The sequence below is a fragment of the Stigmatopora nigra genome, chromosome 3, assembly GCF_051989575.1.
Source record: "Stigmatopora nigra isolate UIUO_SnigA chromosome 3, RoL_Snig_1.1, whole genome shotgun sequence".
In the NCBI taxonomy this organism is placed as follows: domain Eukaryota; kingdom Metazoa; phylum Chordata; class Actinopteri; order Syngnathiformes; family Syngnathidae; genus Stigmatopora; species Stigmatopora nigra.
In genome coordinates, this window is record NC_135510.1 from 12,818,557 (window position 1) to 12,843,256 (window position 24,700).

The window sequence follows — 24,700 nt, forward strand, 5'->3', positions numbered from 1 at the left end:
AATTCATATTTAATAATTCATTCATATGAATTTATTGTATTTATTTGTATTTATTTTATTTATTCTTAAGAATTCATATTAACAGCAACTGGCAATTTGTGTTGGAACGGAGATGACAAACTGCTCACCTAAACCCCCTTGCCAAAAAACACTTGCTTCATAAATCTTATCTTTTCTTGAGCTATGGATTTATAATATCGAATAGGTGCAGATTATTCCTACATTATGTGACACATATCCATGTCCTAAATATGTTTTAATGTTTATCATGATTGTGTGCCCTTTTACCCTATGTTAATGTCACACAACATTTTTAAATGTTCAGTTTGACATCTGTCCTGATACTTTTCCACATTTACATACTATAATAACTTTCAGGGACTCCACCAGTGCTTTTCTTCGAGTGCACTTTGTGTTTGCTTTGTGAAAACTACAGTTGGAAAACTTTGGTCATGCTCAGATCATGTGTTCATTTTATGGTTGACTGTGTTATTGTATAGTTAGTTATTGCATCAAATGTTAAGTGTGTGTGGGGGGGGGTGCTTTGCGGATGCATGGCACCCGCATATATATATTCATACAACAGTATAAGTGATTTGATACATGAACAGCTAGAAAATAGTAAGTGAAAATATGCACATTAAAATCAACATATGTCGCTTTTTTATAGCTGCTGTGTGTGTTTGTCTATGCAGATTGAAAACATTGACGTCTGCCTAAGTTTCCTGGCAGCCAAAGGAGTCAACACTCAGGGATTGTCTGCTGAGGGTAAGGTGCTCATGGACATGTGCTTCTGTTTCCAGTAAATCAAACGAGAAAACTTTTGAATTGCATGTAATAAATCAAGCAGTTTGGAAATGAAGTCATCCCTCCAGTTATCAATCTATTATATTGCATCTGTACTCATAAAGGTCACAGATGAGCTGGCGCTCTCCCAGCAAACATTAGCTGAGCGGAGTCTGGACTGATTGCCAGCCAAAGTCAAGCACATAAAGATAAACAAGCTCTAGACACTTTTATTCACACCTTTGGGTCATGTTAGGTTGCGGCGGTTAGGTTCTTCTTTTTCTTATTTAGTTTAAGATGAAGGTTCAATCCGGGTTCCAGAAAAATGTGGGGTTTGCATGTTTTCTTTGGGTACTCCAGCAACCACATCCCAAAAACATGCATGGTTGGGTAAACGAACTCTCTAAATTCTTCATAGATGTGAATGTGACTGGGAGCATCTGTTTGTCTGTGTGCCCTAAGACTGGCTGGCGACCAGTTCCGACTGGATGTACTCTGCCTCCTGCTTATAGTTAGCTGGGTTAGACTCCATGAATTAATGTATGACAGTATAAGCATAGATGTTTTTGGAACAAGAGGGGCTGCCAGATCCCCCTTAAAAATATGTATGGATGGATGGAGGTAACATGTGAACACATTTAAATTCCAAATCCCAGCAAGTGTGCTCACTCTTAACCCCCAATTTATTGAACATTTTGAGTAGTTTTACTGATTACTGAATTCTTTCTTTTATCGAAAGCAACATCATGGCACTGCCTTTTTATTCTTTAAGTATTCTAATCTGGCAAATTCTCTGTCCTTTAACCCTCAGAGATTCGCAATGGCAATCTAAAAGCCATCCTCGGCCTCTTCTTCAGCTTGTCCCGTTTTAAACAGCAGCAGCAGCAGTCCCAGCGACACAACCCCCAGCCTGTCCTCCCCCCGACAACGCAGCCTCGGAGCTCCCCCCCTCCACTGAGCCAGCAGAGCAGTGCCCCAGCTCATCTTAGCCAGTCTACGCATGGGACTCCTGCCCCCTCAAGCCAGAAAGCAGCACAGGCCGAGATGCAGTCCAGGTGAGGCTTTAAGCTTATGTCAGATCAATCCAAAGTTCTCCTCAAAGTCTAAAGTTGTACGCATAGTAATGAAATAGTCTTCATCAACACCATGACTTGATCTCATCCATCACATATCTCTCTTTCTGCTCTCACATCTTTTCATATATGAATGTGGACCTGACCTTTCTTCCTCTTTCGCATATGTCTCTTCCTCTAGGATTGGCTCTCAGAGTAAACTGCTCAAGTTTTCCCTTGGTCAGAAAAAGACCTCTAGGTTAGATTCTACTGCATTCTTCTGTGACTTTGTTCATCCTCTCTTTCCTCTCCCGCATCTCCTGTTCATTATAACTCTTAGAAAAAGTAGCATGATCATTTCCCCCTAAATAAGGGCAAGCATTTATTTATTTCCGGGTCTCTGATTAAGGCCAGGTTCTGTCTACCGCAAGCACCATCTAAAATGTATGAGTGCTAGGCTGGTTGTGTAACTTTGGGGCTTGGGACTCCTCATTCCTGTTAAACAGCACGCTTCATTTGGCGAGCCTGCTAAATGGACTGTGGAAGACCTTTAGATAACCCTTGAATAATCGTGCTTTTGGGTGTGTGTGCTCCGGGTGGGGGGTCGTAAGTAAGACCTCCCTTCATATAATGCAGCTTTAATAATTAACAGAGACTGTGTGTCTGGAATGTGCTTCCACAGTGGGTGACATGCAAAGCTTTTTACATTAATGCATGTTTAGTCATGATGTTTTTTTAATAAACGCATGTTGCCAATCCCCACATTCCGTTTGCATTGCACCTGCATCCAGAAAAAGCTGTTTACTCATACCCATGCAATTTCTCCATCTGCTGTCAGATATGTGTTAGTACAAGACGAAGAAATTGATGACAACGTTGCAGTGTTTGCTCCTATGATACTTATATATATTAATATAACATATTTTATATATCTATTAATAATATATAAAGAGCTTACTAAATAATTGACTGATTGTTATTTAAAGGAAACATCATCGGCATTAGATGTTCACATTATTTAACACTTTCATTTACACATTTGCTACTTTTGAGATTTAGTGCACTTTTGAAAGGTAGTTTTGTCCCCTCAGTTATTTTTATGGAGAAAATACGGCCAAAGTTTTCAGCAAATCAACAATTCTTTTCCATTCTCAATCCACTGTATTTTTTCCCCTCGGCATCGTTCAATATTTAAAGTCACAGACTCTATGATGCTCATATCAGTTTTTATGAAGCCGATTACTTTGCAAGGAGACTCATTGTCAGTCAAAGTGGAAAGCAATTTGGAAAGGGCTGTAGTATTAATAATATGTATGAACTGCTTATCAGCATCTTCCTGACAGTCTCACGATGATTATATTACCCTGATCTATTAACATTTCATCAAGTTTAATGTATTTTGAATCAGATTAGTTGTAGACAATAGTGTCACCTACTATACATTTTAGAAATGGGTGGGTCAAAGTAATGTTTTGTCTCATTTGCATGGGAATAAAACCTCATGAATCAATGTTGGATTCTTGACAAATAGCCACAAGTCTTACATTATAGTAAAAGTTTTAAGATATCATATATTCGCTATTGAAATACATTGCAATCCTAACCATATGTACTTTATTTGCCTTGTGCAATTATTTGTCAAAATGTTTTATTTCCATTTATTCTATGTAAAGTATTTGCACTGAGGACGATAGGAGCACAAAACGAAAGAATGGATGAATTAGTGCTTGTTTACATATACTTTTTTGTTATTTGCCTGTATTACCTTCTCAACAAATAGTGGGATTTGTAAATTTGTAGATTTATTTCACTTTTTTTTTTCCTTTTTTTTTTCTTCCTTATTCTGTTTTGGTCAGACTTCCCGGCCCCTCAGCGAGAGTGTCCACTGCAGGCGGTGAGATCACTCCACGAGGCTTGGTCAGTGGCTCTGGGAACAGACGCAGCCAGGCCTTCAGTGAAAAGACCAAAGCCAGCACACAGCTGAACAAAGGTAAGTGCCATATACTGGGCATCCTTAATCATTGACATGTCTGCTGTTTCTTCAACTGGCTTTGTCTCAGCCATTACACTGATATATCCGTTTAAAAGAAGAGGAAAGCCACAATACAATACCAAAGCAGAAATGACTGGGATGGGAAATGTACATCTTAAGTATTACATTTACATTATTTGGCACATTTTTTTTTTTTTTAACTTTCATTGCACCAGTCTAAACTTTTATTAAATTATTTTAATACAGAGTGAAGGTCATTGCAGTGCAGTGTATTCGGTTTGACCCTTGTTTAAATATATTCGATGACTACTCACTAGACCAAGGCTTTATATAGAGTGTTAGTGTCAAGAGTATAAACTCATGACCTTGCATAAAACAAGGGGTCCTGACTTTATACAGGTGCAACAATGTATAGAAGGCCATAATTGAGCGTAAAATTTAATGTAGGCTAGAAAGGCTTTGAAACTAAGTAATTCTTAAGTTGTGGAAAAAGTTCTATGAAGCAGCAGCAGCTTTGACTGGCAGAACAGAGACTGCTCATCAGTGGTTGTCTGCCCTCCCTTCTCCCCCCACTTTGACATGATGCCAAGTCCCTCCCCCTTTGAGTAGCACGCCACCCCTCTGAGCCTGAGGATGTCGGCTGTAGCTTGGCACTCTGCTGCCCATCCTCTCTCTCAGCTCTTCTTGGACATCGTAGCGCACTTATGAGGTTGGTTCACTTACACTTGCAGGAAAATTGATTTGTCTTTCTTATTTCAGAGCTTAGTGGGACTTTCTTAAGCAGGTTGAGTCAGTTTTACAGGTTTGTTGAAATGCCTACATGTGGAGTGTGTCTGGGTTTTTACAGTTGGAAGTAGTTGTTTACTAAACATGATATTTTTTTGGCATTTCTTTACAAAATGGTTAAAAATGCACAGAGAAGTGTTAGGTTAAGATGGTAAGGTGGACACCTGCAGGTTATAATGGTTGCCCAGTGAGTACAGCCTGCGTGACATTGGCTCTGACACCAGAATAGAGTCACTTACCTTCTGGCTGTACACAAGTGAAAGTGGCTTGCGTCTTCTCCTTCGAACTGCATGAAAACAAAATGACAGAAACTGGGTGACAAAGACCTGTCTGTGTTGTGTTTGAGTAAGTGCACGCTGATGTATACACATGCATTAGTGTGTGTGTGTGTGTGTTAATTTATCAAGCTGTTTCCCTTGGACAATGAATAGCCTTCTTAATGGGCTGTAATGTCACTGTTTGAGTTAATTCATGTGGAGAAACTCTTCAAAGTTTTTCCGTCTCCAAACAAAGGCTGCCTGTCCCTCTCACTTTTGAGGGCACAATGATTGAGCAGTGAGACGGGGGGAGGGCAAACAAACATCTGAAATCATGAGGATAAAGCAAACACTTGCAATATCAAGTTGTGATATAGTTGAAATGTGGTCATGTTTGCAAAAAGAATTAATCAACAGGAGAGATGATGGCTAATTCTGGCCATTCTTATTCCTTTTCTTACCAATATGCAATGATCTCAACTTTATTTTAGAGGATTTTGAGTTCTTGCATGACTGAATTAGTGACCCAAGGGATCAAAAAGTCATGCTTTGATGGAGTTGGTGTGGAAGAATGTTCCACAGTCATGCACCAATATCTATCTCAGGATTTTATTTCCTGATCAAGAAGACAGTGAATGCACATTAAACTCATCTTCCAGCATAGTGGCTCAATACCTTTGGCCATTTCAAGGTGCTAGTGAGCTAACTGAAGAGAAAACACACATTCGTCACTCACCCGCTGCAACACGTAAAAAAATCTTCCCAACTTGTTTTCCAGTAAGGCCATGTGTGACCATCATTGTGGTCCCTAACTGAAAAGCTGTGGTTTAATGTCTCATGACCAAGACGACCGTGTGAGCAAAGGGGCCGCCTGTGATGTCTAAAAAGTGTCAAACGATGTTAACGCTAACTAATTTATTGCTTGTTTACGGAGTGGTCACACAGTTTCCAAGGCCTGTAGTTGGTCTGGCAACTAAGGTTAGGAGATTATACACTTTTAGCTGTTTGAATTGCCTTCACACAAGCTGCATTCATGTTGACACTTGGATGACAGATCATGATTTTTAACACTTAAGAACAGTGAGTGTATGAGACAAGGTTTAAAAAAAGTACTTTGAAAAGTTAACTTTGGTTGTTCACTTGAAATGTTGTGATTTTATCCGGAGGCCGTGGGAGGATAGGCTTGGCGAACTGGGAGACGTGTTTTAGACCTGGCAGGAAGTGCAAATGGATTCCCTCGAGCAACCCTTCCATGTAATTTTCAGCACTTTTGTTTAATTTCTAATGACTGCTACGATTAAGCTGTTGAGGTGTAATTCTTTCAAGATGTCTTCCGGCAGGAAGGCACCTAAAGTTCACTAGGTCACTGATCCATTCTTGGCCATATTATAGCCATTATTGTTTGTTTTTCCAGAGTGGAAGCTTTTTCCCTGAAACTTGTAACACGTGTAATAGAAGTTAACCGAAAATATATGTAAATTGGCAACTTTAATATAATACTGGTAAAAAGCAGATCCGGTCATATCAGAACACGCATACTAATGATTGGTTAGTTTTGTCTATACATGGCAGCTTAAATGGAGCAGTCCTAAACATTGGCTTCGGTCATGACAACAGCCATTTGTCCCAATGTCCACAGTTCATCCATGACTTTCACTCTGAGATGAGCCCTTTCATGGACAGCACAGAAAGATCCCTGACCCAGATCAAGGTTTCACTCATCCCGAACCTGCCTTAGCAGCGCTTTTTATTCCCCTCTGCCTGCTCCATAATCACAGTTTGTACTCCTCTCATTCAGCCCGTTCCAGTGAGATGGCACCGATCGGCAAACTGACCCAGTTTCAGTCTCGTTAGCTGCTAGCATGGCTAATTGGGCCCTAAACACTTCCTAATGCTGGTATTGTTCAGGACTGTTCTCACTAAGTGCTAAACAATTTCCAATTAGGAGGAATAAAAGCCTTTTAAAAATAAAAAGAAGAGGAGAGAGATGAAAACAGGTAAACAAGTAGGCTGTGTGCTGTGCCATGCAAATCCCAACTTTATTTGACTGTTCATGTATTTATTTAAATAAGACTTAAGGCCTACTCTACCCTCCATGAGAGCCAATAAATCCTTCCTCTGGCATGCCGTTGGTATTTGAATATTCAAATATTGCTGCTGTTGGTAGTTCAGCTGCACACGCTCACACGGTGTGCAGCCCTTGTCTGTCTTTCGTAAGTTAAGCCGCAGCTGAGTTCAGATGCAGATTTGTCCAAATTTCTTTCTTGGACGGGTAATTTGCAGCAGGAGTCACTATAAACAGCAGTCATTTCAACGGTTTTCTTTCTTGTTGACGTCACTGATCTTTGGATTTTACAATAGAACTGAACATTGAGGGATGCTTAACCAAAACAGTCCATATAAGTGCAAGTCTTGTGAGGACAGTAACGCTGCTCTCGAGCTCAGCATGTTTGGCCAGACTTTAAAGTGCTTGACAAAGCTCTTCAATGTTTTTATTAAACAGTTTGTGTTGGGGTCTTGTCATTGTTAGTGCAAAAGAATGTTTTAACAGTTTTGGTGGCTTGCTCAAAGTAAAGTAATGGGCCATTTTGCAAACACCAGCTCATAGCAACTTCAGGCCATATAAGGCCAGTCCGATTGGGGTTAAAAAACGTTCCCTCAGCATTTGGTCACCGGAAAATCTTATTCACACTTTTATTTCCAACGTAGATCATTCACAGCCATATATTTTACATAATAATGGCTCACATTTATGTTTGTGCAGATTCTTCGGATGGCATGGCCTCACAGACTTCCCAGATAACAAGTGAAAATGTGGCTTTGTCTTCAGTGACAGTCAGCTCCTCCACCAGCATCCCTGCCACCTCTGCCCTGCATCTGCCCACCTCTTCCTCATCCTCGCCCTCCACCTCCATTCCCCACCCTAACAGTAGCAGCAGCAAGCCGTGGAGGAGCAAATCCATGAGCTCTAAACACGTCTCTCCAACTCCTTCCTCCACAAGCATCCCCTCGTCTGCCATGCAATCCACAAAGCAGGAGAAGGAGCCCTCCTGTAAGGTTACTTTAGGATCTGAAGCGCCTCCTAAAGTTGTCACGCAAAAGTCAATGCTAGAGAAGCTTAAGCTCTTTAATAGTAAAGGAAGCTCTAAATCCTCCACCTCGTTCAATGGACTAAGTGCCCAAGGTGACAATGCTGCACCCAGCATGCAGAATATAGCAGGGCAGGTGGAGAAAGCTGAGATTGGCTCAAATACTGACCCCCTTGAGGAAGTTGATGGCAATCTCCGGCCGGGAATGAATGCAACCAGAAATGGAGCTCCTCCCTCTGCAGGTGCTAATGTTGCCAATACTGCCAGCAGCCCCAAAATGGCCTTGAGAGGCATTGCCCAGCGCACTTTTAGCAAAGCTTTGACTGCCAAAAAGAGCTCCGCCAAAGGCCATGAGAAAGAAAAGGAGCGGGGAAAAGAAAAGGAAAAAGGAAAGGAAGTGGGCAAACGTCTCACCTTGCAAGAAAGGACAGAACTCAGAGGAGAGGAGCCCAAGGAGGAGATGACATCCGTAGGTGGAGACATAGACAGCCCCAACAAAAAGACCTCAAAAATTGCCAGCTTCATTCCCAAAGGGGGTAAAGTTGCCAAAAAGGAACATGCCACCTCTGCACACAGCGGAATACCAAAGCCAGGAGGCAAAATTCCTGGAATTGGGGGGAAAACAACCTCTTCAATGGGGACGAAGGAGACCGGGGAGCGACCACGCAGCATGAGGCTAGGCGCTGGTCTGCTCACGCACCGAAGTCATTTGGAAAAGGACAGCAAAAGCACAATCTGCAGCCTTTCTGCTACAGAGGGTAAGACTGGCTCTGCCTCTGTGGCCGGAGGAAGCAACACACAAAGTACGGCCAGTAACACAGTCAGTGTCCAGCTACCTCAGACCCAACAGCACCACAGCCACCCCAACATGGCCACTGTGGCACCTTTCATGTACAGGTGAGCTCATTCACTTTTTTGTTGCATCACGTACTCAGAATTCTCTTTCACACCTACAGACTTATAGCATCATTTGGACTGTAATTGTAGAAGTGAGCATAGGTTAGAGGAAAAAGAAAACATCTGGCAAAATATACGAACACATGTTCGTAAACCTACAACAAAATACAACAAGTTTCAATTTATGTTGAATTGAATACACTACAAAAACAAAAAATGTTCTTTGCTCTTAGCATTAAAAAAATCACCATCGCTGGCTTCGACCAGTCTTACTCCTTTGAGACATTTTGTGTGAATTTTAAAAGAATAAGCAACTAGTAGTGCTTGTCATGAAAGTCAAAGGTCTGATGCATCTACACAATTGAATGGCGTTTGAGACTAAGCTGCTCACAATGGACCCAGTCACAAGACGGGAAATGCAGCAGATTTAATTGTTAATCAGATTTATAACCCTTTTGTGAATATCAGTTTTTTTTAAATTGCACAGTATTTTATGCGTTGTGTATTTTGACATATGTTCGTGTAGATCCCAAACTGATGGCGAGGGACTTATGAGCAACGAATCTGGCTCAGTAGGAAGAGGTGCTGATGTTGCCTTCAACAAAAACAACCAGACCTCCATTGAGGATCTTTCAGGTTGGTGATTAATTTCACAGCAGTCTTTTGTCCTTCCTCATTTATAACTTGGAATTAAGCAGTTTTTTTTACTCTGCACAGGTGAAGACCCAGAAACAAGGCGGTTGCGGACAGTTAGAAACATTGCAGATCTGCGGCAGAACCTGGAGGAGACCATGTCTAGCCTGCGCGGAGCTCAGGTCACACAAAGGTAACGTCTATGTTTAAGCAAACTCAAAAATACAAGGTTTGAAAATCATATTTGTTGTGTTTGTTTAAAGTGAATCTTGATTATACTCGAAGTAGTTTGAATTTTGAACAAGTTGACTTGTTTGAGGGAGTATCTTATTGGCTTAATGGTCAACAGACTTTGTCATTCTATGTTAGCAGGTATTAGTTTTTCATGTCTAATCTCTGACTTCTTCAGAGGAAACCAATTGACTTTGATTGCCACACATATCCATCATGTTGCCTTTGAGTCAAGATTTAGCAATAATCTTGTTTTCTGCCACCGACTTTCATCTTCTGATGTGGCATCGCTCCTCTGTATTGATGCAGCTGTCCATATTTGGCTTAGGGATTGTTTAGTTTCCAATAATTTATAGTATTTATGAACATCAACAATTTAGCATGGCATGATCCTTAACCTAGAAACTGTTAAAATATTTTTTATAGAAGATGCAACAATAAAATTACTTATTTTTAGGTATTAAGTAATTTTTAAATGTATACTCTGTGTGAAGTACATGAGTATTTCACTTAAATTAAGCCAAATGAAATAATTTTGTATAATATTTAATTTGTCTTCGCAGCACACTTGAAGCCACTTTTGATGGGAACGTCACTGCAGATATTAGCAGTGGCAGCAACAGCAGTGGGGGTGGGAGAAGTATCTTAAGTCTAACCTCGACTAGGCCCTCTTTGTCATCATGGCGTCTGGGCCAGTCTAGCCCTCGTCTTCAAGCGGGTGATGCCCCATCTACGGGGAATGGATACGCCGGCCGTGTGGCAGGTGGCCAAGGAGGACGTTACTTGTACCCGGGCCACCTCAGGCGGCAGCTGGCTGGCAGGAGTGGCAGCCTCTGCAGCGGAGATCATGGAGAAAGACCTGGAGAAGATGCAGACCTGGATGGGCTCGCCATGGAGGTCACTGGATACATGAGCGATGGAGATGTTCTAAGCAAGAATGCTTCACGTACTGATGATGTCACAAGTGGGTGAGTAGATTGCCGTTCTTACTCAAAAGGGAAATGTAAGTTATACAAGTTGCCAGAGGGGGGCAGAAATAATCCTTGCATACTCTTTCTGCTTGGGATACATTTGTTACCTACACCAGAAACGATGTTAGATCTTTCAAGTATCAAGTCATATACAAAGGTAGACAAACTGATAACCTGGGTAAATCCTTGTGTTATTACTGGAAAAAAACCCTCTCGCCTACTTTGGTAATATTAGTGGTAATGACTCATTGTAACTTCAAGTAACTGCAGAGGTAGATACAACATTGACAAGTTACAAACAATGCCTGATCTATCAGATAATTACATTTTCGTTAAAGCTTAAGTTTGGTTATGAGATATTTATGAATATATTATTCCAATTTCTTTAGGCTGTGCAGATAGTACGCTTTTTTTTACCTTCTTTTGAGCGGAAAGAACTAATCCAAAAGAATTTCCTGAGAGGGACTTTACAGACTTTATTTGCAATATTCTACAATCAATACAATAAGTACAATGCCACAATAGCTTTTAACTTTTCACATAATTGAAATGCTTCATTGATATTTGTAATGGTAATTGTGTTCAATTTAAAAAGGGAATATCAATACATACTATATCCTTTATGTATTCATCATCTGTGATGCATATCTTCACAACGGCTGCAGAGGTGCTGATGCCTAAATCCAGGAAGTAAGGTAAACCCTGAATGAAGAAAAAAAGGTCTACTGGTAGTTTCTCACTCAAAAAATACTCAAAAGGGCTTTTAAAATTTGAAAGGTTCGCTATGCGTTTTAATTTCCACATTGAAATTAACTGTCGAGTAAAAATATTAAAGCACTTAACTGACATGTTTGCATCTCTGTGCACAAACAATCACGAGTAAAAACAATTGTCCTGTGACTCATTCAGGTACCTTCTGTAACCTCAAATGTGTGTCATGATGAATAGCGATTTCCAAAGAGCGTATTTCATCAGGAATAACAGTAGTCCTAGACATGTCTGTGCGTGATACATGTTCAGGGGACTGAATTTAATTCCCCTAAGCATGAGCTATGGCAAAATGGATGACTGGGAATTACATCTTTTGTCATTTGAACCACATTAACTGAATGGCATTTATATATTGTTTTGAAAATAGAAAAAGCCAAACCATAAAGTCTACATGTAGTACAGATTATGTGTTTGGTTGGGATTTACCCGAGGTTTAAGTTTTTTTTAATGGACACAGAATAACGGATGTCCCAACCCTCTAACAGCCTCGAGGAGATTTAGCTTTTAGTCCTTATACCAGCATGGTAGCATCCACAAACAGGTTCCTCCACACTGGTCTTGAATGTTTACAAAGAAGGGGAGGCTATTCCTTAGATTATAACCGTTTTCAAAAATTCAAGTCGGGCTTCTTTTTGTTTGCCCCACAACAGAATACAACCATTTATATGCACAGTTTAGAATGAATAAATAGTCTGTGAACTTCACTGTATTGGGTTCAATCAGTCAGTAATAGTTATCTTTTAGAGTTCTGCCAATAAATTATAGCGATACCTTCTGTATTGAATCTGTCAAAAAAAAAAATGCTTAGAGCATCAATAGCCTTTGAAAACATTTTTTTTCCTCAGAATTAGAAGTCGTCTGGACAACTGTTCTTGAGTTCAGTCTTATCAAAGGACGAAAAATGCATATAAAAAAAACACACTTCCAAAAAAAGCATTTGAAAAATTGGTCACAACTTCTTAGTTTAGTTTACGTTAAATATATCAGAATATATTTAATAATGTCTGCATCATCTGTGGAGCAGGTGGTTAGCACGTCGGCCTCACAGCTCAGAGGTGTTGGGTTCAAATCCAGGTCGGTCCACCTGTGTGGAGTTTGCATGTTCTTTCCAGGCCTGTGTGGGTTTCCTCCGGGTAGTTCTGTTTCCTCCCACATTCCAAAAAAACATGCATGGTAGGATAAAGCGGTTCAGAAAATGAGTGAGAAATTTCTGCATCATACATTACCAAGACAACAACACTGATATATATAAAAAAAATCATCTGGTATCTTTCCTCCTCCTCTTCTTGCCCTTTCACAAATGCCCCCAACCCCCCCCCCCCCCCCCCCCCAACAATCTTTTTAGCTGAGGGGTAAGTTGGCTGATCAACCTCTATGATCCGCCACCTTCCTCACTTCCCTCTTCTTCCACCCCACTCCACCACCTTCACAGTCAGACAGACACAAATGCATGTGTGGCTGCATACCAACGCTGAGCTCGCACACATTCAGGCTGCACATTTTAAACGGACTCAGTACACTACTTTATGATATCACACAAACCTACTCTGCCCTCATATTCTGAGTTTTTGCAAGTTATGGAAATCTAGCTGAGCTGATGAGAGACAGTTTATACTTAACCGGACATTTTCATCTTTATTCGGATTTAGCATGTGTGACGCTGAAAGGTATGTTGTGTCATTATGCTCTCTCGGTAACTCTATGGGGAACTTTATAGATACATTTTTGACCGTTAATGCTGAGTCAGTTCATAAACTGTCTTGTTTAGGCACGTTGTTCCTGCAGCTGGTTACCGGTTAACAGGTTTCTGAGACCTGTAAGAAGCTGACTTACACGTGTTGAAATACATGTTTGTGTCGTGGATTTTGTTGGTTTTCCAGCAATGGATTTTTTTTAATGCATGGGAAAAAGTATGTTGTACAATTTGTTATTCTTTCTTTCTTTCTTTACTTTCAGGAGGTGATATTTTAATTGAATTGAAGTGAAGTGAAGTGAAGTGAAATGAAATGAAATAAATTGAATTGAATTAAAGTGAAGTAAATTGAATTTAATTGAATTAAATTGATTTGAATGCTTTTATTGTCATTTTACAAGTATAATGGGATTTAAAGCTTCACCACAAAGTCCATAGATAACATTACATAAACATAACAGTTAATAAATAATCAATAAATAATAATCCATAATGAATAAATAATCAATAATCAATAAGTAATAACAATCCATAATGAATAAATAATCAATCAATAAGTAATAAGTAAATCAGTAGTCAACAGTGGAGGTGGAAAACAGAAGATTGTTTGATTCAACTCAATCTCTTTGAATCTTCATGTAGCAGTGGAATTGTTATGATCAGGTGGGAAAACAACCTTTTTTTAATAAAATGATAAATTGAAGTAGTTAAATAACATATTTAATTCATCATTTTTCTCTGATGTTCTCTAATTTAATACTCCACCTGTGTACATAGTTTAAGCTTTTAGCGTTGTGTTGTCGGAAACCCAGATAAGACCAAAATCCATCGGACATCGCGACTTGTGTAATTTTTGTATAGCAAGTCAGAGACTGACTTGAACTTTTGGACATAGTATAAGAGAAACACTGTGCTCTGTATACTGTACATATTGAGTCCTCACACACTGAGAGGAACCAGTGAAGGTTATGCTGTATGTTCCAAATCTCACCAGGCTTATTTTTCTACTCACTTAACTGTAAAAACATCATCATCACAGTCCTACACAGAAAGTATTCAGGCACCCAACGGTCCAGCTTCCATTTAAATCAGCAAACATTTGATTGAGTTACACCTGTGAGAAATGGGTCAATATTTAGCTCTATTAGGAGTCCCCTAAATGTGTCAATATTATGGGGATTGGTCAGTGTTATTTTAGTTGGGGTGGGAATGTATGTGTAAGTGCTGCTAACGGTCACTTCAACTTTTATAGCCAAAAGACCAAATTTGAATTCTTTTCATGAATGCCCCCATTATTTACACTGCATGACTTATTGTATTCTTATATACTGTACAGGTTGTATTGTTCTTGTTTTTTTAAAGATTCATTGGAATCTCATTCATTTTCCGTACCGCTTATCCTCACAAGGGTCACGGGGGGTGTTGCAGTCTATCCTAGCTAACTATGGGCACCAGGCGAGGACACCCTGATTTGGTGGCCAGCCAATTGCATGGAGACAAGACAACCTTTTGCGCTCACACTCATACGTAAAGGGAATCTAGAGTGATCAACCAGACTACCATGCATGTTTTGGGGATATGTGAGGAAACCAGAGTACCCAGAGAAACCCCACACAAGCCTGGGAAGAACATGCAAACTCCACACAGTGAAGACCCACATGGGATCGAACCCTCGATCTCAGAACTATGGGGCCAACATCTCAACATATCCAAATATTCCAACATACAACATTTCTTATTGCGAGACTACTGTTGCTTTCTGTTAGTCACTTGAGAAATCCCTTCCCCGTCACAGAGGTCCCAAATGTAACATAAGTAGTTAGACATAAAGAATAGAAGTGCTACTTCAATTTGAAGACATTATCAAATGTGATTTGCAATGTGTTTTGCAGCTACATGACTGATGGCGGTTTGGGATTGTACACACGCCGCTTAAATCGGCTGCCTGACAGCATGGCTGCTGTTCGAGAGACATTGCATCGAAAAGCGTCGTCTGGCCAGGGAGATGCTGATAGGTAAGTCTAATACATTCCAAATGACTAATACATTATTTTGGGGTTGTTGGTAAAGCTTAAAACAAGCTTCTCTAAGTGAGATGTAGTTCTTTGTAAAGGAGTCTCTGTCTTGTTCATTTAGTTGATTTTGTACTGCTACTCTGTTTGTGCCAAACTTTACATGTGACAAAGCATCTGTGTGCTCATTATGCCATTTGGTTTGTTTGATTGCATTTAGCACAATGCTGGGATTTCTCTGCCAGTTGCCTAGCAGCCACTGATGTCTAGACAGTACAAAGTCATCACCCGTGGTAATCGGTTAAACGTTGGAGGTGGTGCTAAGGGGGGTTGTTATTTTTAAACACTGACAAGCCAGTAGTCCAGTGTGGGTTTCAGTTTGTCTTTTGCTTTATGCTTTCCCCCATTGCAGATGTAGGCAGGAATAAAATGTTTATCCAAATGTGAAGTCTAACAACTCCCCACAAAAACAGTTTGAAATTCCACAATAACAATGCATGAGGAATACTTTCCAATATTTATTTCACTGTAAATAGCTTTGTATTCTATAGGTCTTGATTCCACAATAGTAAAACATTCAATATGATTCAGTTCCACACTTCTGCCTTCCATATGCATAATAATAGCATTGAATGTTAAACTGACTTAACGTAAAGTATTTTCTCTTGTCAGGCAGAGGCATTTTGTCTGAGTAAAAGTTTCAGGTGTTGCAAGCTGCATTCCCCCCTGTAAATCATCAGGTGTGGCTAATTTCCTGTCTTTGCGACTTTTAACCTCTGCCCTATCAGTTGCCTGTTACTCCTTACACACACAAACACATAGATACACACATAAACATACCCCCCAACTTTCCCAGTAAACTCGTTGAGTCCAAAGCTGGTCTATCACACAATGTCCCACAGCTCATGTTTCATGCCCTGCTCTCTCTTGCTTCTCTCAGTCTTGCTATACTGCCTTCATCTTAAAAATCCTCACATTTTTATTTTCAATTGGAAGCTTGTTTCTACAATGACTTGCAGTAAAAGGAAGGAATTAGGAAGCAATTATGTTATAAAGTGACTGCCTTTCCTTTTAACCTGTTTAATTTATTCTCTCATGTTTCTGTGTGGTCTAGCTCAGTGGTCCTCAAACATTTTCTTACTGTGGACTGTGGACCAGTAAAGCTCTTCTTCCTCTTTTCTTTCTGACCGGGGGAGTGCATGAAAACTAAAGAAAATAGCAAGCACAATTGCATTTATTTATTCTTATCATCACAACTATATAGATAAAAACATACAACTAGCATATGTATAAGTAGACTCTTAAATGGCACAGTGAATATAAGTAATAACATCAATTGACAAACCAGCAGAAAATAAAGGCGGTGCAATGTGAGGTTGACAACACAGCCTATTTATGACAGTAAAGTAGAAAAAAATAAGTATTGCAAGATAGGAGTTTTGATAAACCAAGTGTAATAAATATGTATTTTTATCAACCCTAGTATTGGCACTATAAACTGAAACAAGGGAAGCGGGAGACTTAAGTAGTTTTTTCCCGCTTGTAATAGGTGAGACTATATGTAAAGATCTAGAGTTTCTAGACACAGTAGTCTGCTTATGTTGCCATTTAAATAGGAGGATGTCTCTCCATGTCCCAGGTGAAGGAGCTTGAAAATTCAGTTTTGTGTTTCTGTGTTCCATATTTACTCAGTAGGTGTGGTGTCTTTGCATGACTTACTTTTTGGGCGTTTAATTTGCATGTGGGTTTCCTTAATGCAAGGAGGGGAGGTGTCAGGTTTGCTGAGGTGTTAGGCCAAAAACCTTGTGACCCCTACACAAGGAGAGCATGGGCTTCAAAGGGTCTGCCTTTGTGGTACAGATTGTCTTTTAACAATTCAAGAAATCAGACTATAGCCTCTTCTTCTTCATTCACCATGTTACAAAGTAAAATAGAGTAGAAAGGATTCAGCACCAGGAACCTGTCATGAACCATGTTCTGCTGGACAACTAATTTAATCACTAAACATAAAATAATAAGACATTTCAAATATAAAAATTAAAGAGTTAGTTTGCTGGGAATGAGGATTTGAAGAAATTGGAAGGGATTGTGGGATGTGATGCCAATTGAGGTTGGGCATTTTGAATTATAGGGATGCTCAAAAATGGTGGACTTTTGAGTTTTGTGTTTGAGGGGCACCATGTTTCCAGTCATTGATTGGTGGAGTGTAGTACCTCCATAATCGTGTGTGCATACATAAATTCAAAACCAGTGAGGGAGGCATTTGAAGTCTGAAAAATGTCGAACCGATAAAAAAGAAAACAGGAAAATAGAATAATCTCAGTCATGCAAGCTAAATTCGGAAGGAGGTGCATAACTGTTGGCATTGTTATCGTCAGGCGAGGACCGAGGCGAGGGGTAGTGTCATTTATCTATTTAGTTGTAGGCATAGGAAGCAAACTATAAAAGGGTGTCATCTGATTTGAATGCTCATTGTTGAAGCAGACAAAAGAGTTTGTGTGGTGTGAAATTGGTTTTGCATTTCACTTGCTTTATGAATTCACTTTAGTGACAGCCAAGAGTGTCAAAAAAATGTCAAGTTATCAAATGATAAATTTGCACATCTTTGAAATTCTTTATTGTTAAACATTAATACAATCGTTACATGCCTGCTACATCTTATAATCTTAAAATGAAGATTTTTGATCAACTTTGTCAATCTGTTAAGTTTGCCATTGATGGAAAACTGATACTCGAGTCTTTCTGGCAATGTCTAAACATAAAAACTGATCTTTCTTTTTAAAAAATCTTTTTTAAACACTGCTCCAGTATTGGACCTGATTAAATTATGCTAGTGTATTTCTTGTTGTGGCCAGTAAGTGTATGTATTTCTTATTTAAACATGTGTGGTCACTTACCTGTTCCACCCATCCCATCCAATGGCAGATAATGAATCACTGAATGAAGTAGCTAGGAGCTGAAGGTTTATACTGAATTAGACAAAGTGGTATTACTGGAACTCCCTGCATCCCACACTTCTTTTCTCAGCAGGAGAAGCTTGTTTAGGCTACCTAAAAGTTCCCACATTGACTACTTCCGAGTTAAAAGCCCAGCTTAAATGAACGTGCTAACATCAGGGTGAGGAGTGTTTGCATTATTATGTCTGCCCACATGATAGAAAATCATTTTATTGTAAACAAGGTTGCTGCTTAGAATTCTATACATGATCCATAAATTACAGTTTATTGTCAGAAATACATGCTGTATGCCAATAGCTTTTCCTCTTGTATCTTCTTCCACTTGAGGAGAACTTTTATCTGCAAACCTGGAAATCAACCCGGGTCTGCCTGTGTAGAATAATTCCCTAAAAGACTGGAAAGCATTCATCAGATAATTGTTGCCAAATTATCATTGGAACAGGAAAGCAAATTATTATTAGTCAGTGTAAGATTTGTTTATTCAAATACAGACAGCATTTTTTTCATTCTGTCATTATGCATTTAGCAGGAAAACAAATTTCAATGCATTTTATGATGATGTTTAAACAAGTATCCTTCCTAGGAACGTGATTATTCACTTGTTGGCAACGCAAATTAGTCCAAAAAGAACTGGAAAATTCTGCTACAACACATATCAATGTGACCGAAATGTGTTCTCCAATGCCTTATATTCATACAAAAATGCTAAATTGTACTATTTCATAACAGTTCTGTAAATAATATGAACATTTATTATAGCCTCATAATGCTTTATTTCTTACAAATTTTCTCTCTTCCTGTGTGTTTCGTAACTCAACACTCAAACCATCATCATACACACCCATTCTGTCTAACTGTTGGCTCTCGTGTCTGGACTTGAGTAGCCCCCTTGTAGGCCTTAGGTACAGGAAGAGAGAAGCTCTAATTAATCGCTCCCAACAACACCCGGCTCTCTGCCAATCAATCACTGTCTTCACTGAATCTTCACGTAAACCAGGGAACCCCTTTATTTCATTTTTTTTAGCTTAGGTTTAGTCTGGCTTCCAAAATTTAAATATCTCTTCGAGAAAAGGATCTTCTTTGTTTGTTGCAGTGTTTGCTCAATATTTCATGTTTAGTTTATTGATGACGCAAATCCTGGGAAATATTGCGGTGGCTATTCAAGTCATTGCATTGTTTGTTTTATATTATATATTGGTCAACTTTGCATCACTGAGTTTGAATGGTAATATTTGCTCTGCGATACAAACAGACAACCTTTATCATTGTTTGCCTTTTCATTGTACCAACACAAACATGAGATATTCTCTCCTTTACAAATCTGAATGAGTTGCCCCTAGCTATAAGAAAACTGCATTCTGTGTGTTTGATATGCATTTTTGTTTGTGTGCATGCATGTGTGTGTTTGTGTGTGTGTGGGGTTGTCTGAGGAAGTCAATGAGATATTGATTTTACTACAGCCTGCCAGGTCAAACGTAAATTGTTCTCCTAAACTCCCACTCAAACCATAATACCAAGATTCAGTACCAAGCTATCATACCAATGTTTAAACCGAGTGGGTGAGAAAAAGGTCATCATACTTGTTCCCGTGGTTATCTGTATATAGAAAACATAATTCCAACCCCTGAGGTTTTAGTGGAACATCTGGATACATCAGGCACACACGTACAATGAAGTGGTGGAAGGCGAGCGTGAAGTTAAGAGTATGGCCTTTCTAGTCAGGGTACCAGCCAGAAGCAAAACCGAAGAAGAAGAAGAAGAAGAAGAATTGTTTAAATGCATATACACGTTCTGATGGCTCAATAGAAGCTCTTCATTTCCTTAATATCGTTACTGCTGGGGATTTGCGACATTGCAAACTAAGTTTTTTGCTCTTCTTATTCTAGTTTTTCATTGATGCGGCTCAATTAAAACATACTACTAATATGTCTTGATATACTTATATTAAAGTCTTAAGATGTGACCCTCAATAAAAGAATAGAGAAGGTTCTATTTTTAAAAGCAGATGAGCATGAAAGGAAGTTTGTTTTCATTGTGTAGCTACATACCAGAGCAACTCATTATTTATTTTTTGACCCTTTCGGAGTCCAGCTCTATGGGTCACAGATGTGCATCTTTGGGCTCTGTTCGATGCTAAGACTTTGGCATTATGTGCCTGTTTTAAACTCATTTGAAAGAATTCAACCTAAAGACGTATACTTTTTAAATTTGAGTTTTAATGGTTTTTGGTTGCAGCTGTGTATTCAGACTTGAACGTTTGCATTCAGCCATGCATGTCATATGTGAGGAGTTTGTGTTTATAGTGTGGATCCGGGTGAGTTGTTTGAATGTGACTGTGTTGACATATCAAACAGAGCAAAAGCGAAACACACAGAAGGAAGTCTGCATGAAAGGAAAGCGACCAGAGGGTCTTAGGGGCTCTGACCGATCTCATGAATACAGAAAGCAAGTGTTTTCACAAATAGAGGTAGACAATAGGACCAGACATTCCTGAGTGTGACGTCCAGTCATGCCAATTCTCGTCACTACCGGGACAGCTGTACCATTTTCATTCCACACGCCTCCTGGTTGCTAGCCCAGAATGTGCTGGGTCCCATCCCATTCCTTGCCTCCTGGACCTGTTCCTTCCATACTCAGTCAGTAATTGCAAATTGGGGCACAATTGTCTATTCCCAAGAGTAGGAAATAATTTGAATAAGACTGGATTAATTGCTTACATCAGTGAACATTTGTTAATTCACCCCTCCCAGTCAAAATGAATTGGGCATCTAGCGCTGTTAATGGCAGCTAATGAGTTAACAGACAACTTTTATAGTGAAAAAGTTTGGGAGCAACATATAGGTTTGTTTAGTAAACAGTGGCATCATTTTAACCGAAATATCAATTGTTGATATATCAATAACTTATTGGCATAGTATTGCAGTATATCCCATCTTGTCACACACTCGGGGATTAACTAAGAGTTAAATTATCAGAAACAACTCTTTTTTCATCTATGCATTTTGACAATACTTTATATTACAAACACGTTAGAAAATGTTTAATGGAATTTCTTTTTAAAAAATAATAATCCCCCACTCCAATTTAAAAAAAAAATATGACCAGCAATAACAACTTGGCATTATGTCCAATTGATTGGCTGCAAAATTTCTGTAGTTTTATTTTATTTTTTAATTACAATAAACAAATTTTGCGATTGCCTGCTAATCAGTCCTTTGTCCCCACATCCAGCTGGGAAATGTTACAATTAACCGTCACTATAATGAAGACACTTAATTGTTCAACAATGCTCATCCCATGTGGCAGCTGGGACTAATATGTCTTGCCTAAAATTGGTATTCTGGTTGATCCATTATAATTCTTTCCAACCTAGCTTTCCTCTTGTCTAAGCTGACACCCTCATCTCCTTGGGATCTTTTAGTCTGTAGCTTTTTCTCCCTGTTTGTTCAAAGAAGTAGCAATTTGAGGTGATGCCGGCTAGCTGTAGGGTTTGGACCAGAAGATTCCCCCCCAACAAAGGAAATCCCCTTACTTCTGGTCTGCAGCTCTGTTGTGACCACGCGCATGATTGGACCTGCCGAGATCTTGTGTACACGTGCCAGATTCAGACAAAGTTTTTCAGGAGGGGGGTTACAATGCGTCAGACCTGACCAACCAGCCATAGCCTGTAGGGAAACAAACAAAAAGTTAAACAAACAGTCTTTTTCTCAGGACATGTGATGGCACTCCTATTGGCTGACATTTTGCCTCCCCCACTCAACCCGCCACTGAACTCTGACCCATGTTGGAAAGCAGAACATGCTTTAAAAAGCTAAATGTTTCAGAATTTCAAACTGGCAGAAATCTTGATGAATGCTATTTATACAATTCCATCCAAAGGGAAAAACACCTAACCCAGAAATGGTCTCTCTGGTCAAAAGTGAAAAAAAATATTTGTACACCTTTGCCGGTCTTGCCTTCCCAAGAGACCATGAGCAAGGATGAGGTGAATTTGAATATTTTGAAACAGATTTCATTAGAGTTAAAATGCTGTCCATAGAAAATGCTGCTGACAGCTCAAATTTCCACATGATTCTAAGCTACCGTGGTGAAATGCAACAGATAAGAATGTTTAAATTTCAAGTCAAAACAACAAGCAAGGATAAACACTCATTTACCTGCCTTAACCTGTTAATCCAGAACATTTTTTCGATTATGCAAAATATGACTATAACAACCATCCACCGTATGACTCAATAAAACCTGTTGGCTGTGAAGCCCGGTCAATAACCTTGTTACATGTTCGCAAATACAAATCGACAAAAATAATTTAAAACCACATATTTATCAGAATCTACAATATTTTTCAGCTAATCACCAAAGGTACGCTTTAGCTCTGACCTCTTCAATCAAGTTGTATAACCTTGTGCACATTCTTTTTATGTAAAATCTAGCATTGTGAAAACCTATGCAAATGTAAATGTTTTTTTGGGGGGATTTTAAGTGATATTACATTTGTATAGTCCTATAACATACTCAAAGTGCATTTTCTGGTTGACCATTGCTCTGGTGTCCATCACTTTTTATCACTTGTGAATTTTTCATATGGTGTTTATTTACTCCCTGGCGGGTGTGGCCCTTGGGGGTAATCAACATTGGGTAGTCAACAAATGTAGCAAACTTGTACTAGCAGGAATAAGAACTACTTGCAGTAGCCTAAAATGAGATGTTTTAGCAAAAACTTGTATATTAAATAAATTAAAAGGAAAAGCAATACGACGAGCCCATCCTTTTCTTCCCAGCGGTGCATCCTCCCAGTAGCAGCTGGTGGTTAATGGCACTGGTCTTTCCTGATTGGCTGTAAAGAGCTGGTTGGTCATCAACTGGCGGGTAGCTTTGCCAACAGGAGACTGTGGGCTGGACTACGCCATTTAGCCGGCTCTCTAATTAGAGATGTCGGGGTGGATCTGTCTGGGAAATTGCACAGTTGAACACACGCATAAACCATACCAGGAAAATGTAGTGAGGCAACAGTGGGATGAGGATTGTCCTTCAACTTTACTCTGTGATCATGTGGCTTTGACTTGTGTTGCCGTCTGATTTGGATTTTGCGCAAGCGACTTATTCAGGGCATGGTCTGTGTTTGTGTGTGTGTGTGTGTGTGTCGGTATTCTCTGTTAGTAGCACGATCTCAGCAGTGAACCGGTTAACAGTCCTAGGGGAGGCTCGTGTTACGAGGAGCAGGGCAGGTCCTTTCCCTATCTGTCCCCCTTCGGTCTCTCCATGATAGTCCAGTGGGAGACTAGCAGTACCCGAGGGATGAAGCATCACTGCAACAAGTGACAAAGGAGCCCTATCTAGGAACACAGCCAAGGTGAGAGCGAGAGAGTGAGCATGCGTGAGAGAGGGAGAGAGAGAGAGAGAGAGACAGACAGACAGAGAGAAATAAAGAGACAAACAGACATTGAGAAAGACAGAGAGGGTATGGGAGACACTAAGGGTGCTCAGGGAGAGCATTTGAGACCTCTGCCTCTCAGTGGCATGGAGTCATGAAACAATCTGTCCAAAGCGATGGTTTCCTGCAGCGTTCTGGTTCCCACGGCAACCAAGGCAGCCCAAACAGGTAGATGTATTTTTGTCTGCAAGTAGTGTGTAGATTTAATTTGCAATAGTTGTAGCACTTTGTAGAGGTAATGGCTTTCTAGTGAAGACTTTGATGGAGTCTTGTTTGGGAAGTGTTCAGATCTTTATGGTTTGTGTATGTATTTCTTTCATTCCTCCGAGTGGGACTTTCCCCTGTGGCTGCTGTGGTTGCTTTAAATCTTTAATCACCTTTTTAGCCTGCATGGGAGCTTTCAACTCTAAAGGTTTTTGAATTGCGGCTCTGCTGCTCTTTGATTTGCTAGCTTCTGTTGACGAAACCACATTGGTGTTCTGTTCTACTATACTTTCATTCTGACAAGTTGCTCACTTCCCAAAATTACCCTGTAACCATCGAAATAGTTATACATTATATACATATATATATCTGTGTATGCGTGTGTGTGTGTGTGTGGGCTTGTAATAGTTGGGATTCAGTGGGTAACAGGAAGTCAGTGTGGCTGGCAAGCATGAATTTGAAAGAACCAAAGAAGAGTGATGATAACAGCCAATGAATAGATGGCTGCTCCAGAGAACACACACATGTACCCACAAATTCTAATTTATTCATTTTTTCCCCTGCTGGCATGATTGCTCTGGTCGGATGAGTCTCTTTCCGCTTGTCACACCCCCAAGCACTCATACACCATGATGTCACCCCTTCTGTGAGCCTTTGTTCATCTGATAGACAACCCCTTTCAGTGTGTGTTCTTGATTGTGTGTGAGTACGCACCCAAGCGTAGGTCATTTGGATTGCAAAGAAAGAAAGAAGAAAGAAACTCCGGGCAGTCAAAGAGACCAGATTCTTTTTTCACTTCCCGATTTGCAATTTTTTCTAAAGCACAGCATGTTAAATTATGAATTCGGGAATACAATGTTGCCTTTTCCAGTTTGCTCTCAATGATGTTTGAAACTGGTCAGCGCTTTCCATGCTACCTTTAATATCTGAAAAG

The 24,700-nt window shown here is 39.7% G+C and overlaps 1 protein-coding gene across 5 annotated transcripts in view; it reads left to right on the forward strand.

Moving 5' to 3' along the window:
- Positions 1 to 24,700, forward strand: part of nav2a (neuron navigator 2a) — a 110,747-nt gene that overhangs the window by 64,288 nt on the left and 21,759 nt on the right. For 3 of the 5 annotated variants that reach the window (XM_077712477.1, XM_077712479.1, XM_077712480.1), the window contains exons 6-14: positions 696 to 768; positions 1,598 to 1,841; positions 2,041 to 2,097; positions 3,695 to 3,828; positions 7,639 to 8,860; positions 9,387 to 9,496; positions 9,578 to 9,686; positions 10,288 to 10,692; positions 15,052 to 15,174. In XM_077712477.1, the coding sequence (XP_077568603.1) occupies positions 696 to 768; positions 1,598 to 1,841; positions 2,041 to 2,097; positions 3,695 to 3,828; positions 7,639 to 8,860; positions 9,387 to 9,496; positions 9,578 to 9,686; positions 10,288 to 10,692; positions 15,052 to 15,174 (2,477 nt within the window). Of the gene's footprint in view, positions 1 to 695; positions 769 to 1,597; positions 1,842 to 2,040; positions 2,098 to 3,694; positions 3,829 to 4,488; positions 4,541 to 7,638; positions 8,861 to 9,386; positions 9,497 to 9,577; positions 9,687 to 10,287; positions 10,693 to 15,051; positions 15,175 to 24,700 lie in introns of those variants that run through there. The other 2 variants (XM_077712478.1, XM_077712481.1) reach the window with 2 other exon arrangements.